General features: G+C 45.1%; 1 protein-coding gene across 1 annotated transcript in view; it reads left to right on the top strand.

Moving 5' to 3' along the window:
• Positions 1 to 6,125: 6,125 nt before the first annotated feature.
• Positions 6,126 to 15,246, top strand: part of LOC108793957 (ubiquinone biosynthesis O-methyltransferase, mitochondrial-like) — a 13,772-nt gene continuing 4,651 nt past the window's right edge. Inside the window, exons 1-4 of the mRNA XM_018564920.1 lie at positions 6,126 to 6,248; positions 8,234 to 8,321; positions 9,893 to 10,042; positions 12,544 to 12,643. Coding sequence (XP_018420422.1) covers positions 6,194 to 6,248; positions 8,234 to 8,321; positions 9,893 to 10,042; positions 12,544 to 12,643 — 393 coding nt within the window. The 5' untranslated portion in view covers positions 6,126 to 6,193. The remainder of the gene's footprint in view (positions 6,249 to 8,233; positions 8,322 to 9,892; positions 10,043 to 12,543; positions 12,644 to 15,246) is intronic.

The raw sequence follows: 15,246 nt of genomic DNA, 5'->3' as shown, positions 1-15,246 counted from the left end.
ATCTGTTTACTTGTTTCAGGTTATTGTTCATTTGATCAGCAGGACTGCCAGAATACCCGTATTTTCAATGGAGGAGGTTAGCAGTGTTCCTACTAATTCCCTGTGTACCAGTTTTGCTTTAGGTACACCTGTCATGAGAGATACAGGGGCCGCTATGACTGCTCTTTTTGAAAGTGCTAGTTGCTTATCTGTGTCTGGCTTCAGTACTTTTTGAGAGTTGGTCCAAGCATGTTGTAAATAAGCATCAGAATGCCTTATCTCAATGCTCGTTTAAGGTCAGTGATTTAACAAAGAGCTACAAGAAATGTAAAAATTAACCCTTGCAGTGGGGCTACCACTGCAAGGGTTAACTGCTTGCTTTGGTCTAGGGGCTAAAATAAAGAAAATAATATACTCGCCTGATCCTTGCTCCTTCCAGGCTGCTAGCCCTGTCCCTGGGCAACAGCATTCTAAAGACCCACGACATCGTCATGTCTAATGCAGCTGCATTAGATGTGAGGATGCTGAAGGACATACCACTGCCAGAGGGGAGAGGTGAGACTCATAAGACTGGGGATCAGGTGAGTATATTTTCTTTATTTTAGCCCCCTAGAGCAGTGGTTCTGAACCTTTCTAGGGCCGGGACACCTTGGTAACATTTGCCAAGTTGTGGTGACCCCCAATGGAGCGATGGACTCCAGAATTAGTAAGGCGGTGGACTTGGGACTAAAAATAGAAGCACGTTCATAAGAATACAAGCCCTCCCCAGCCCCTGCTTGCCTGCTTTGTCTCCATGCAGCCTTCTCAGCCCCAGCACTGCTTAGACGCCTGCCTCCTGCAGAGCTCTCACTGTATGGGAGGCAGGAGGACAGCAGTGGCTGTGAATAGAAAAGCCCTGCTGTACATCCTCCCCGGCCACTAGATGTCGCTGCAGCGGCCAGGAAGTGTGTATAGCGGCACTTTTATATTCACAGCCTGTGCTGTCCTCCCGCTGACTGACTGCTGCACTAGGAGGAGGCTGAGGAGCCTCTCACCTAGCGCAGCAGAAGTGGATACTGCGACCCACTTTTGGGTCACGACCCACAGGTTGAGAACCGCTGCCCTAGAGCAAAACAAACAGTTAACACTTGCAGTGCCATTGTAATGTTTACATTTGCTTGAGTTCTTTAAAGCATTGAAGCCAAAACACTGGCATTACAGCCAGGCATCTAAGACTCAAAAGAAACAATGTGTAATAGTGACCAAAATGATTCTTTCATGATAGGTGTACTTCAAGAAGGCTGCACAAGTTTGAATCAGCACCATTCTTTACGAAGTCTGTGTATGTAATGAGCAAATGTGGATGGTTCTGTGTATATTTAATTACAGACTATAAATTGCTGGCAATATTTACATCACTTGTATATGTGTATAGAAGACTATATTTTCCTATGTAATTGTAGCCTAACTAGCTACTACACAAAATGAATGTAAACTTTTCCTAAGCAATATGAAGGCTGCTGTGGTATTAAAGGACGAGGGTTATTTAACTAGCTCATGCAAAGATTTTGGCAGCGGCAGCCTCTTTTTGTCTTAGAAATCGTTTCCTTTAAGTTAGCTTCATAGTTGTGGGACTAGAACTAAAAATAAATCCTTGTTTTTATCAACATACCTCTGAATGTCCAATATTTCCAAAAACTGTTGTCTTGCCTGCTGACTAGCATCATAGTTTTAGTAATTGGGCCAGGGGAGGGATAGAAGGGCATAGAGGCTCTAATACTGACTTTCTTGGGGTGCCTTGAAATGTTTGCAGTGTCTTGCCTTCACAGGGGGCCAGCAGTACTTATGTTAAATGGGAGGACTTCTGTTGTGAATTTATTTTGAGTTGCGACCCCTTTAAATTTTAAACCAGACCCTCCAATAATGGGCTGGTATGGACTTTGGTGGGGCCACCCACAGTCTTTTTTGGTTTTTACATTTTATACTGCATAGATTAAAGGGTGCCATGGCTGAGAAACGCTGCTCTAATATGTCACATTACAGTGCTGCCAGTCAAAAGTTTGGGTAGCATAAACTTGCCTATCTTTTTTTATTATTATTAGCACTATACAGTTGTGACCAAAAGTTTTGAGTGACAAATATTTATTTTCACAAAGTCTGCTGCTTCAGTTTGTATGGTTGCAATTTGCATATACTCCAGAATGTTATGCAGAGTGATCAAATCAATTGCAGTTAATGGCAAAGTCCCCCTTTGCCATGACAATGAATTTAATCCCCCAAAACAATTTCCACTGCATTTCAGCCCTGCTACAAAAGGACCAGCTGACATCATGTTAGTGATTCTCAGTTAACACAGGTGTCAGTGTTGAGGAGGACAAGGCTGTAGACTACTCTGTCATACTGATTGAGTTAGAAAAACAGGCTGGATGCTTTACACGGAGGGTGGTGCTTGAAATCATTGTTCTTCCTCTGTTAACCATGGTTACCTGCAAGGAAACGTGCAGTCATTGCTTTGCATAAAAAGGGATTCACAGGCAAGGATATTGCTTCTAAGATTGCACCTAAATCAACCATTTATCGCATCATCAAGAATTTCAAGGAGAGAGGTTCAATTGTTGTGAAGAAGGCTTCAGGGCCGTCTCCTAAAGTTGATTCAGCTGTGGGATCGGGGCACCACCAGTGCAGAGCTTGCTCAGGAATGGCAGCAGACAGGGGAGAGTGCATCTGCACACACAGAGGCAAAGACTTTTGGTGGATGGCCTGGTGTCAAGAAGGGCAGCAAGGAAGCCACTTCTCTCCAGGAAAAGCATCAGGGACAGACTGATATTCTGCAAAAGGTACATGGATTGGACTGCTAAGGACTGGGGTCAAGTCATTTTCTCTGATGAATCCCCTTTCTGATTGGGGCATCCGGGAAATGCATTGTCTGGAGAAGAAAAGGGTGAGCGCTACCTTCAGTCCTGTGTCATGCCAACAGTAAAGCATCGTGAGACCATTCATGTGTGGGGTTGCGTTTCAGCCAAGGGAGTGGGCTCACTCACAATTTTGCCAAAGAACACAGACATTAATAAAGAATGGTACAGAAACATCCTCCAAAAGCAACTTCTCCCAACCATTCAAGAACAGTTTGGTGAACAATGCCTTTTCCTGCATGATGGAGCACCTTGCCATAAGGCAAAAGTGATAACTAAGTGGCTTGGGAAACTCTCCAGACCTTAACCTATTGAGAACTTGTGGTCAATCCTCAAGATGTGGGTGAACAAAAAAACTCCCACAAATTCTGACAAACTCCAAGCATTGATGATGCAAGAATGAGCTTCCATCAGTCAGGATGTGACCCAGTAGCTGACTGACAGCATGCCAGGGTAAATTGCAGAGGTCTTGAATTAGAAGGGTCAACAATGCAAATATTGACTTTGCATAACCTTAATGTAATTGTAAATAAAAGCCTTTGACACTTATGAAATGCTTGTAATTATACTTCAGTATACCATAGTAACATCTGACAAGAAAATCTTAAAGCACTGAATCAGCAGACTTGAAAATTAAGGTTTGTGTCATTCTCAAAACTTTTGGCCGGGACTGTGCACCACAGATTTAGTGTGGCATATTTGTAAAGAAGTGGGAGTGTATTGGCTGTTTTGATCACATTACCAAATGCTCCTGCACAAAGCAGCCACTGACATGGATCCCATCTGCCTCTGCATAGGAGGGCAGCAAATGACATGAAATAAAATGAGTACTTGACTCTTGGAGTGTGGTGGTATCCCCCCCCCCTGCAAGGGTTAATACTTGATTTCCCCAGAGTTCTGCTTTAAGAGAATGCACCTTTACTTGACTTGTGCTAAGGCTGTGGCCATTTCTTGCTTTTATGGTAAAGGACACAGGCAGATTCAGATTAGTGGTGTATAGGCTGCCTACCTTTTCCTGTGAATCTTCACGTTTCTTCAGCTGCAAGCAGCTTCGCAGCTTCCAGAATCTGCTTGGAAGAAATGCCTTGAGAGGATCCCCTTCGCAGAAGAGCGTCTCTTAGGAGATGGTTTGGACACCATCAAGAAGGCTACTGGTGGTAAGAGGAACCCTAGGGTTCATCTTAGTAGATGCACTCTGGCTGGAATTTTTATCCCACACCAATGCTACAGCATCAACAACAGTGTTAGAGATTCGGAGGAGGAGATTTCCTCACTAGGGATGGGGTTGTACTGGCACCAATACTAGGGATGGGGTTGGGGCATTTCCCCACTTAAACCAATGCTACAGATGGGGTTTCCCCACTGACACCAGTTTTAAGGATGGGTATTTCAATTCTAGGAATTGGTCTCATGGGCACCAATGCTAAAGGGGGTCCCCAATGGGCATTCTTTCTCCCGCTGACCAACAACCCTGGGGCATTCTTTCTCCAACTGAGAACTAGTGTTGGAGCATTTTTTCCTGCCCTCTATAAGTTTTGTTGACTGTTAGATAGTCCTGATGGCAGAACTATAAGCTATGCTGTACATTAGATAACCCTAACCTTAGAGTTCATTGTCTCACTAGTTGCTGGTTGCTTTGTAATCTCCAGTTTTAAATTGATCACCTATAAAGATGGAAACTGCCCAAAAGGCAGGTAGAGGGCAAAAGACTAGTAACCAGTATTGCCTGTGGTCTTCCTTATCCGGGGAGCTTATTTCTCCCCATTACTGAGTTACTATGCCCTGTTCTGTCTCTGTGCAGAGGTGGCCATTTTATTTGAGGTAGAGCTTTCCTTTCTTATTTCAAAGCCTCCAGTAAGTAGAAGAGTGAGCATCACAGGAGTGACCTCTTCAAATATTACTCCAAATCTTCTGAGACTTCCAGCCAGGGACAACAGTGCCTTAGATCCTCTCACTTCAACTATACAGCTATGAGTCTGTATGCACAGGAATGCCTAAGTACACTGCAATTTTTCAGAAGGCATTTAATACAGGTTAGCTTTTTTTAGGGTACAGCTTAGGCACAATTAACATTCCAAAGGTTTTATATAACATGGCAAAATTTGACTTTTTCAGTTCAGATCCACTTTAAAAGTTTATGTAAAGCCAAGTAGGATTTTTGCACTCATCGTAAAATTCTTTTCTTGGACTCCCTTGAGGGACACAGGAATGCAGATACAACAATCGGGGTATACTGCTGCCTACAAGAGGACTGTGCACTGGCAAACAGAAAGAAATTGTAAGCCAGTCCCAGGATAACCCCCCTCTAACCAGCATGCCACAGTTTGCAGCAAGCAATACCAAGCGCATTAATGTAACCACAGAGGGTGGGACCTAGCTACCAGATAGGCGAAGCCACCAACATGATTAAAGAGAGTGCAACCTAATGCTCAAGACCTACTGTAGCTAGAGGGGTCACCTCCAGAGGAAATGACTACACACAGAAGGGTACACCAAACCTTACTTCCTGCTGTGTCTCTAGTACCAGAAGTGAAGAGAAACCTCCCTCCTGACCTCCGGTGTAGTGTGCTGTACACTTCAAAACTTTACTAAATAGCCCCAGAGGCTGTGCAGCATCATATTGCTGGCAATAGCGAGCAGTTATCAATTAGCACGACCATGTGACTGTGCTGATCAATGAGAACGCCTTATTTTTTTCTGCAGGAAAGAAGGCTTAGAAGAGATTAACATTGGTCAACTCGGCCACACGGGGAAAACTCATGGGGAGGGGAGTAGTGAATGACAGTAACTGATCTTCCCTGAGAGCAGAGACCGAGAGCTGATCAGTGGTCATGTGATCAGTTAGCTCTTGGTACAGAGGCAGCCTGTGGCAGCTACAGTGCCCCCACACTGGGGAGAGTATGTTTGAAGTGTGAAGCTTACTATACTGGTGACGTGGGTGGCTGGAATATGTCACCTGAGCAGTTAAGTGCAGTTGTTACAAAGGTGAACCCTATTTCTAGCAGTGTATACATCAGACAAAAGAGAATTGCGGTGTAAAAAAGGGTTTCCATTCTAAATGAGGGGCGGTCAGGATATATTCTAGTACTGTTATCAGAATGCACACAGGACATTTCTGTGGTGGAGTGTAATAAAAAAAAAACTACGGGTCGGCGGGAAGGGCATGGTAAACATTTGCCCTTCTCTGTCATGGCTTCTCACGACCGTATTTCCGGAGCTTCTTCTTGAGGGGGCGGGGTAAGGGTTGTGGATTTCCGGCGGATGTCGCCTATGTGCTGAGGCTGTCAAGCTGCTGTCATTGGCAAAGTGTGCAGCTGATCGTTATGTGGTGTGTGACGATCCCTATGAGATCTGTGCTGTGTACAGGGGGCCGCTCAGGTAATACTGCAGGATACGGAGAGGAGACACGTTCCCGTCCTCTCATGTGACATGATATTACATTTATGGCCCGGGATAAACAGCCATGACTTACAAGGTCTGGTGTGTAGAGAGGCGTTACTGTGTATAGTGGCATGCTTTAATAACCCGTATGGGGGATGCGACAGTGTAGAAGGGACTAACAATACAACGCTGATTAAACCCCTCTATAGGTCTCATGCACACTTGTGTATTCACATGCTACCATCTATGCTGGATCTTTCTTCTAAAAACATAAAGTGCATTTTGTTGTGTAATTGCGTTTATATGTGTGTACAGCGTTCAGAGGCGTATGTGCGTAAACTTATTCTGTTAGCTAGAATACTCATTTATTCTAGCCACTAGAACAGGGGTAGGCAACCTCAGCCCTTCAGCTGTTGTGGAACTCCAAATCCCATGAGGCTTTGCAAAACTGACAGTCACAGAGGCATCATGGGATTTGTAGTTTGGAGTGCTGATATTGCGTACACCTGTACTGGAATGAATGTACACCTGCAAGTATGCCAGTAAGCTCCTCCAAGTGCAGGTTTGTGTCTTTTTTGTATTCCTGTGAATGCTGCTCTACATGTCACAATGTGCACAACGTATTGATTAAATAAAGCTGCATTCAGAGGTATCACAAATAGAAAATGCCTCTAAGGCCTCACTTACAGTGGTCGATCTGAGTTTTTGTTTACTGTCCACCTAAAACCTAACATGGCGGCTGCTCGGACTGGTACACATGAGGCTATGCTTTGCAGCTGCGGTAAATATTATGCATGTCGCGGTTGGCAGGCATTGCCGCTCCCAGACGCGTCCATTGAAGTTCGCAGCACTGTATTGCAATGCAAAATTATGCTGAGCAATAAAAGTTCCCATTTTTGCCATAATGCTTTGCACCCCCTCCCGGAAAAATCGTGCCATCATCTTCAAAGCGGGCATTATCAGAGGCTGGTTTCTTCTTCCTATTGCGTTTTATGCGCTGGCCCACCAATGAAGTAGGTGCCAGATCTGATGTATGTGCAGTATGACATCTGGCACCATCTGACCATCTATATGGTGGAAAAAAAACCTTTCTGACATCTCACGAGATTTCACAATTTTCAAATGAGATCACTCTGGAAGGCACTGGTGACCTTCCCAAGGGATGTCTGTGAAGGCGGAGCTACATCACCAGTGCCTTGGGAAACAAGAAAGTGGAAATTCATAAAAGGTATAAACACAAAGACATCTTTTAATAAGCATAGGGTGTGAAATGCTTTCATATCAGCATGCAGAGCTGCATGAACCAGAGCTTTTTGTGTTTGAGGGGGGAAAGGTCCAAAGCCAAATGGTAGGATCCAACAACTGTGAAACCGTATCTGAAATCAGAACAAACATTCACAATAACCAATCACAATACATAGAGGTCTCAGGACACGTGCCTACCCTCCCCAATGCTACCTTCTATCACTGAAGTAGAACCGATACATCCCACCTGTTGTGGCCTGCACAGTTGTTCTTGAAGCCATTACAGAGCCTTGGAAACAAGACACGTATGCTTATGTAGAACTCTGTGCAAGTGCACTGAGATGCCAAGAAAGCTCCCACAGGACAGCTGCTAAGGATCCTGGGTAGATTTTGTATACCCGACGACATTGGAAATTGATGAGCGCACACTAGACTTGAAGCAACTGTACACAGAAGGGGGTCTAGGTACATGACAAATAGGGAGCATACACAGTGTCGGGGAGACTTCAGTAACATCATCTCTACATGCTATACTTCCTGTCTCTGCCCCCCCTTAGTGTTTTTCACCTTTGCAGTTGCATGCTTTATCGTCTAGATCAGGGGTAGCAAAACTCCGGCTGTATATACAGCCTGTCTGCATTACAGTAATAGGGAGCGTTCACTTGTGCTTCTTTAAATCAGTATGTAGACGTTTGTTTAATATTAACTTTAATGTCATTTGTCATTTTTGTCAACAGTTGCCAGTTTATTCCCTCTGTTTCAAAAGTTATCGTATTGTAACCAAGGAAGCAGAAATGCCAGCACAGCCGCCCGAACAAGAACACTGTAAGCTTTGGGTTTGTTTCTTATTTTCGTTATATTCCTTTGTTCTGTACTTTTTCTTTTGTTAAAGGAGAACTATGGGGTCAGGGCTTTTCCACATAGTTCTCCTTAGGGTAATGGGAGGACACAAACTAGCGTCCTCCCATTACCCTAAGCTCAGTATACCGCGAGCTACAGCTCGCGGTATACTGAGACGCCGCAGCCGGAGCGGATCCCGACTTAGATGACTGGATCCGCCCAGCTGCGTGAGTGACAGCTGGCTCTGCCTATCTAGAGGCAGAGCCAGCTGTACCCGCCCCCTCCCCCGTCCGTTCCGCCAGTCAGCGCTGGCAGATCGGAGCGGGGAGAGGGGAATCCTGCCCCTCCCCCTGTCACTGCAGAGAGCCATGACAGGATCGAGAGGCGAGCGAACCCGGTATGTGTCGCTCACTTCCCGATCTACTGAGCCGACCTGTGACAGTCTCATTGTCACAGGTCGGCTAGAACTATGAGGTGAGTGGAAATCACTCATCTCATAGTTCTCCTTTTAACCATGTACTTTCAATTTTATAATGTTTTACTTTAAGAACAACTCCACCCAAGCCTTTTTTTTTTTTTTAGTTGGGAAAGGCATATAACCTCTGTCATAATTCTTTGGAAGTCTGTGCCTGTAGAGGCAGCAAGTAAAAGGAAATCTTTTCAGTAGGGACATACAGAACATTACAATAGCACATTTATTTTAATAAGCTGGAGATAGTTAAGAACCTCTGTTAGATTATTACTTCCTGTTGTGGACAACTACTCCCCTCCTTTCATGTCCTGCTGTCAGAGAAAAAGGAAGTAAGGTGAATTCTCCCCAATGGTGACATTCCAAAACTAAAATAAAAAACAATTGTCTCGAGTTGAGCTTTAAAGGAGAACTATGAGATGAGTGATTTTCACTCAGCCTCATAGTTCTAGCCGACCTGTGACAATGAAACTCACACGTCGGCTCAATAGATCGGGAAGTGAGCGAACACATACTGTCGCTCACTCACTTCTCGATCATCTCCCTGCAGAGAGCCGTGACTGTCACTCACGGCTCCTTGCAGGGATTCCCCCTCCCCTGTCCGATCCTCCAGCGCTGACTGGGGGCGGGTACAGCTGGCTCTGCCTCTAGATAGGCAGAGCCAGCTGTCAATAACGCAGCTGGGTGGATCTCGACAGTAATGTCGGGATCCATCCCGGCTGCGGCGATCTCAGTTGTAGCTCGCAGTATACTGATCTTTGGGTCACGGAAGGACGCTAGTTTGTGTCCTCCCTTGACCCTGGGGAGAGCTATGGGGAAAAGCACTGACCTCATAGTTCTTCTTTAAGCAACATCATTTAACTTCCAATTATTAGTTTGCAGCTGCTGTGGTTTTGTTTTGTAGTTTTCCTTTTCTTGCAGCTGTAATATTGTGTTTTCCTACGGTTCACCAGATTTAATTGAACATACAGCCCCAAAGCGTTGTGGTTGTCTGTGTCTAAATTATTGTAATAACTGTTTTCTATTAAAAAGCATCTTATTAACAAAGCAACATTTTTCCTTTTTTTTGTTTTTGATTTGGTAATAGACGTCATTTTGGACGCGCATACTCTACTTCTCATACAGTGGATCCTACAGAGATGAAGAAGTTTCAGACTTGGTCAGCAAAATGGTGGGACGAGGAAGGAGTATACTCTGCTCTCCATGCCATGAATGATATTCGGGTCCCCTTTGTAAGGTATATACTCTTATGCATACATATTGGCATAGTGCTGTAGTGGCTCACCTAAAGCCTCTTTTAAAGTGGATTTGTACTCAAATGCTTCGTGAATGGTCTTATTAGGACTGATAAATAAAGCATAGGTTGGTTGTCAGCTAAGGGGTACTTCTAACACTGGTCTTCAAATTTCTTTTTAACAAAGGGTTAGTTCACTGTTCTTAAGACTTTGGGGAAGGTGGGCAGACTGTGGAAGCTGTTAATTCCCCAGCATCAGTGGCAGCAAACAGTGACCTAGATTTGGTAGTAAGTGGGGGTAGAAAAATGACCTGGCTTTTTGTCTTCAGTGGGAGGAATTGTGCGGCATCATTTGAACCAGTGGGAGAAACTATGCCCCATCCATAGTGTCAGTGGAAGGAATTATGCCCTGTCATTGGATGGAATTATGCCCCATCGCTGGATACATGTGAAGGAATTGTGCCCCACGGTTAGTGTCAGTGGGTTGAATAGTGTCCCATGGTTGGTGTCAGTAGAAGGACTAGTGTCCCACCATTGGTGTTAGTGGGACAAATTATGCCCCATTGGTGTCAGTGGGAGTAGTTGTGCCCCATGGTTAGCATTATTGAGAGGCGTTGTAGCCCATTGTTGGTGTCATTGGGAGAAATTGTGTTCCACCGTTGCTGTCAGTGGGAGGAACTGTGTCCCATGGTTGGTGTCAGTGGGAGGAGTTGTGCCCCAAGGGTCGGTTAAATGGAAGCAAAGGGCCGCGGTCTGGGGACCAATGTTCTAGTGTGTACAGTGGTATTTCGGCTGACTATGCTGACTTACTCTGCTACTGTAAGGTCGCACGACTTTTGTCTTAAGAGCATGTTCGAAAACCCGCCTAGAACCGTATGATTGTCGGCAGGTTTGTGGCATGCTCGTAAGACAAATGCCTAACGGGCCGGTGTGCGCAAGCGCACACTGCCCGTTCAGCATTGCGGTCATCGGAAGCTCGCCCCTCAGCGGGCGGGCTTGCGATGATCGCAAGTACGATCTGCCTGTCCAAGTTGGCCAGATTGTACGTTTTTTTAATTACTTTACAACCATTGCAAGACAAAAGGCTTGCGATGGTTGAAAGGTCTATGGCCAGCTTTACAGTTCATGGTTAGGGTGTGTTTACACTTTAAGGAAGGAAACAGTCTTATTTGACTGTAGGCAAGCTTTAACAAATGCTGCCAAATTCAGTCGATGATAGAGTGTCTAGTTACCTATGTTCTCTATAGTTTCCTGCGACCCCTTGAATCATGAAGAGAGAAATATATATTTGATAAAGATGAAGTAGAAGCCTGTGATATTGTGTTTAGGGTCTCTAGTGACAGCCCCTTCTGCCATTACAGAGGAAGTGTGTTGACCTCTATCTAAGCCCAAACTTACCACACAAAGACAATAGGGAGAATTAATCAAGTCTGGACCAGACAAAATCTGGTCCATAGTAACTAATGAGCTTCTCTCTTTCATTTTCAAATCTTAACTGAACAAACTAAAGAGAGAATCTGATTGGTTGCCTTAAGAAACTGCTCCTGATTCTGTCTGCTCCAGTTTGGATAAATTCCCCTCAATGCAATATCAGAAAAGTAACTGTTACTGTGGAAGAATACAAAACATTAGGTGCTGCATATGGTCATTTCTCCTCAGCATGGCAAAACGGTCTGGGAAGGGGCACAGACATAACATGACTTCTGTTGACTCTTATAGTACTGATAGTAACTCTGATCTTTTTTTTTTTTAATCGGTTTTAGAACTGAGCCAAAATACATACATGGTTATAGTTGGAGATCCAAACAGCTCTGCCTTTTGAAACACGTTCATTAGGCAGGAGGACAGTCTTGGGGTCTGGTGCAATCTGTTACTGTCTGATATATTATATAGAAATGTTTCCAAGCAAGATCTTCTCTGTGCAGTTTAGTGTAAAACCAGCCTTTCCTTTGCAGCTTGAACCATCTTATGAATGAGTGAGGGCAATCTATCTATATATAGATCTAGATATATATACATACATACACATACTGTAGGTACATACATTTGGAGCTGTCGGCTATGTGGGAGGCAGTGGCGGACCGCCAACAAGGTGTGTGTGTGTGGGCTCTGTTACTCACCCATTCTACTGCCATGGTTTTTGTAATCAAATGTGGTTCAAATTACCAGAAGATTGACGCATCTGTGGCCGGCTATATCTTTTTGATGGGATTTGATGCTCTGACTGCCAAACCATTATTTGCATAAACCATCACTCTTAATATGTGTGCTTGGATCCTAAGCTTGCATGTTGAGGGAAGGGGAGATTAGACAGATGGGGCAAGCAGGGGGCATAATCTTGGGAAGTACCATCTTATGAATACCTTTTAGGAATGCTTGTTGTTTTGCTTGTTCACCTGGAAAGATTTTAATTGCTGTCGCTGCAGTTATATTTAGTGTATGTGAAACATGCCTATGGGACAGTCCATTGTGTGTTATGCAATGATCTCATCTTATCTTCCTAGAGATATTCTTATGAGCAAGAGCCATCATCATGATGTTGGGTGCCCTCTGTCTGGTGTACAGATCCTTGATGTTGGCTGTGGTGGAGGACTTCTATCTGAGGTAACTATAAACCACAGTGGTTTTCAGCAGCTCTGCTCAACCCATTTAGGACATATTAAGACATTGTCAGGTTTTTCAGATTTCATCTGCAGAGACAACATAATTTGCTGAAAGCTGTGTAGTGTGTGGAAATAGCTACGTCCATTGAGTTTCAGTGTCGCTCTCCTCCTCTCTGCTCCGGTGATCTGGACTGCGCATGTGCCCACCCACACTTCCATCTACACAGCGTTCGGGAGCTGGGACTTCTGCAGCAGGGAGTGAGCGTCACCGACACAGGTAAGTTAGTTGGTATTTGCCAACTGTTTTTTTTTTTCCCTCTAATGTTGGGGAATATATCTACTGCTTACTAGCAGATGTATGCCAAAAAAACAGACTTTAATATTACTTTAAGTTTAAGGCCCCGTTCACATTGAGCGATTCGCAAATCGCGTGTTTGTTGCGCGATTTGCATTTTGCACGATATCGCGCAAATGTTTGCATCAAAAAGCATTGAATCGCGGCAAAATCCGCTCCAAAAAGGGTGCTGCTGTAGCGACACACGACCCGCGACAGCAGGACCCTTTGCCCCATTGCAAAGCATTGAAGAGCGATATCGCGCGGTAAATAGCCACGATATCGCGGGAATTACCGCGCGATAAATCGCTCAATGTGAACGGGGCCTTAGATTATATCTGCTGTAATCAGAGAGAAAAAAACGACTAAAAACTACCTTTCTAGAGCATTCTGCACACAAACTCTGCACAGAATATCAGTAGTGTTGCCATGCTTACTGGTGACCTGATATTTAAATTTTTGCCAGTTTTAGCAAATTAGATGGCTACAGATTGAAATAGAAGGTTGAATCTTTAATTAAAATCAGAAAATCATTTAGTAGGCTTTAGGCAGCTGTGGGCTGACTCACAAGCTAGAAACAATTACCTTGACCCTGCAACATGAACACTGCTCTGCACACCTTGTGAGTGGTGTTTACAGTATCTGTCAATGGTTCTGGACTGTGTGTTAATGCTGAGTGGGCAGGTCTGCCTCTTCTGACTCCCTACTAAATGTTTATTAAAGCCTGACTCCAAGTGGAAAAAAACTCTCCTTGCTCTGAGGCTAGCCCTACACTGACAGGGTGAACTGCTCATTAATGTCTAAGATAGCCGTGTTAAAGGAGAACTATGAGATGAGTGCTTTTCACTCATCCTCATAGTTCTAGCCGACCTGTGACAATGAGACTCTCACAGGTCGGCTCAGTAGATCAGGAAGTGAGTGAACACATATCGGCTGGATTCCCCCCTCCCCGCTCCGATCCTCCAGGGCTTGACTGTCAGAAGGGGCGGGTACAGCTGGCTCTGCCTCTAGATAGGCAGAGCCAGCTGTCACTCACGCAGCTGGGCGGATCCCGTCATCTAAGTCGGGATCCGCTCCGGCGTCTCAGTATACCGCGAGCTGTAGCGCGGGGTATACTGAGCTTAGGGTGACGGGAGGACGCTAGTTTGTGTCCTCCCGTTACCCTTAGGAGTACTATGGGGAAAAGCCCTAACCCCATAGATCTCCTTTAAGGAATTTTACTTGTCTTTACCTTGCCCCCCCGGCACTCTGTGCTCTCCCCGTCTCCACTACTCTCCCAGTTTGTGGCCTCTTCCCTCTGTGTCCTCACATATAATGCAAGGCTATGGGCCCTGCATTAGGCTTGGTGACGTCAATGGGCCTCTGACCACCGGAGCAGTAGAGAGAGGAGTCTTGGAACCTGTAGGAACAGGGTTCAGGGAAGTAAAAGTGCATTACACAACAATTCTAGATATTAAAGGAGAACTATGGGGTTCTATCTTTTCTTTATGAATGCATTCCTTAGGCTAAATAAGTAAATTATGTAATTTACTCTAATTAGCCAAAATGCACAGAAAGGCTGTAAACCCTTATTTAAGGTGGTGGGCGGGGCTAAGCGCCGCAATGAGGAGACATCCCGACGTGTCTGACGGGATCCTCCCCACTGATCTTCCTCACTGTGACTGACAGTGATTCTTGAGAGCTGCTATGGACATGCGCAGCAGCTCTCTCCTTACCTACACGTCCCCGTGTGCCAGCCGGGCTCCTTCCCCCCTCTCTCTCTCTCCCTGCCCTGTGTCACACTGACATAATAAAAAGATTGTGGATCGCTGATGACAGAGGGGAAGGAGCCCTCTCTCTCTCTTCAGCATTTACTACAAATGGGAAAGTCCATATATGGTAAATTATGTCACTGGAGATCCCTGCAGATCGGATGCTTGCCAGTCTGCAGGGATCCCCAGTGACACCATTTACCATATATGGACTTTCCCATTTGTAGTAAATGCTGAAGAGAGAGAGGGCTCCTTCCCCTCTCTCATCAGCGATCCCCAGTGAATTGAGGATGTCAGCGTCACACAGGGCAGGGAGAGAGAGAGAGAGAGGGGAAGGAGCCTTCTCTCTCTCTCTCCATCATTTACCACATATGGGCAAGTCCATGTATGATGAATGATGTCACTGGGGATCCCTGCTGATCGGATGCTTGCCAGTCTGCAGGGATACCCAGTGACATCATTCACCATATATGGACTTGCCCATTTCTGGTAAATGATGGAGAGAGGGATGGCTCTTTA

The sequence above is a fragment of the Nanorana parkeri genome, unplaced genomic scaffold (genome assembly GCF_000935625.1).
Source record: "Nanorana parkeri isolate BGI_ZX_2015 unplaced genomic scaffold, ASM93562v1 scaffold795, whole genome shotgun sequence".
Taxonomy (NCBI): Eukaryota; Metazoa; Chordata; class Amphibia; order Anura; family Dicroglossidae; genus Nanorana; species Nanorana parkeri.
This window is presented reverse-complemented; position numbering and strand designations above follow the sequence as displayed.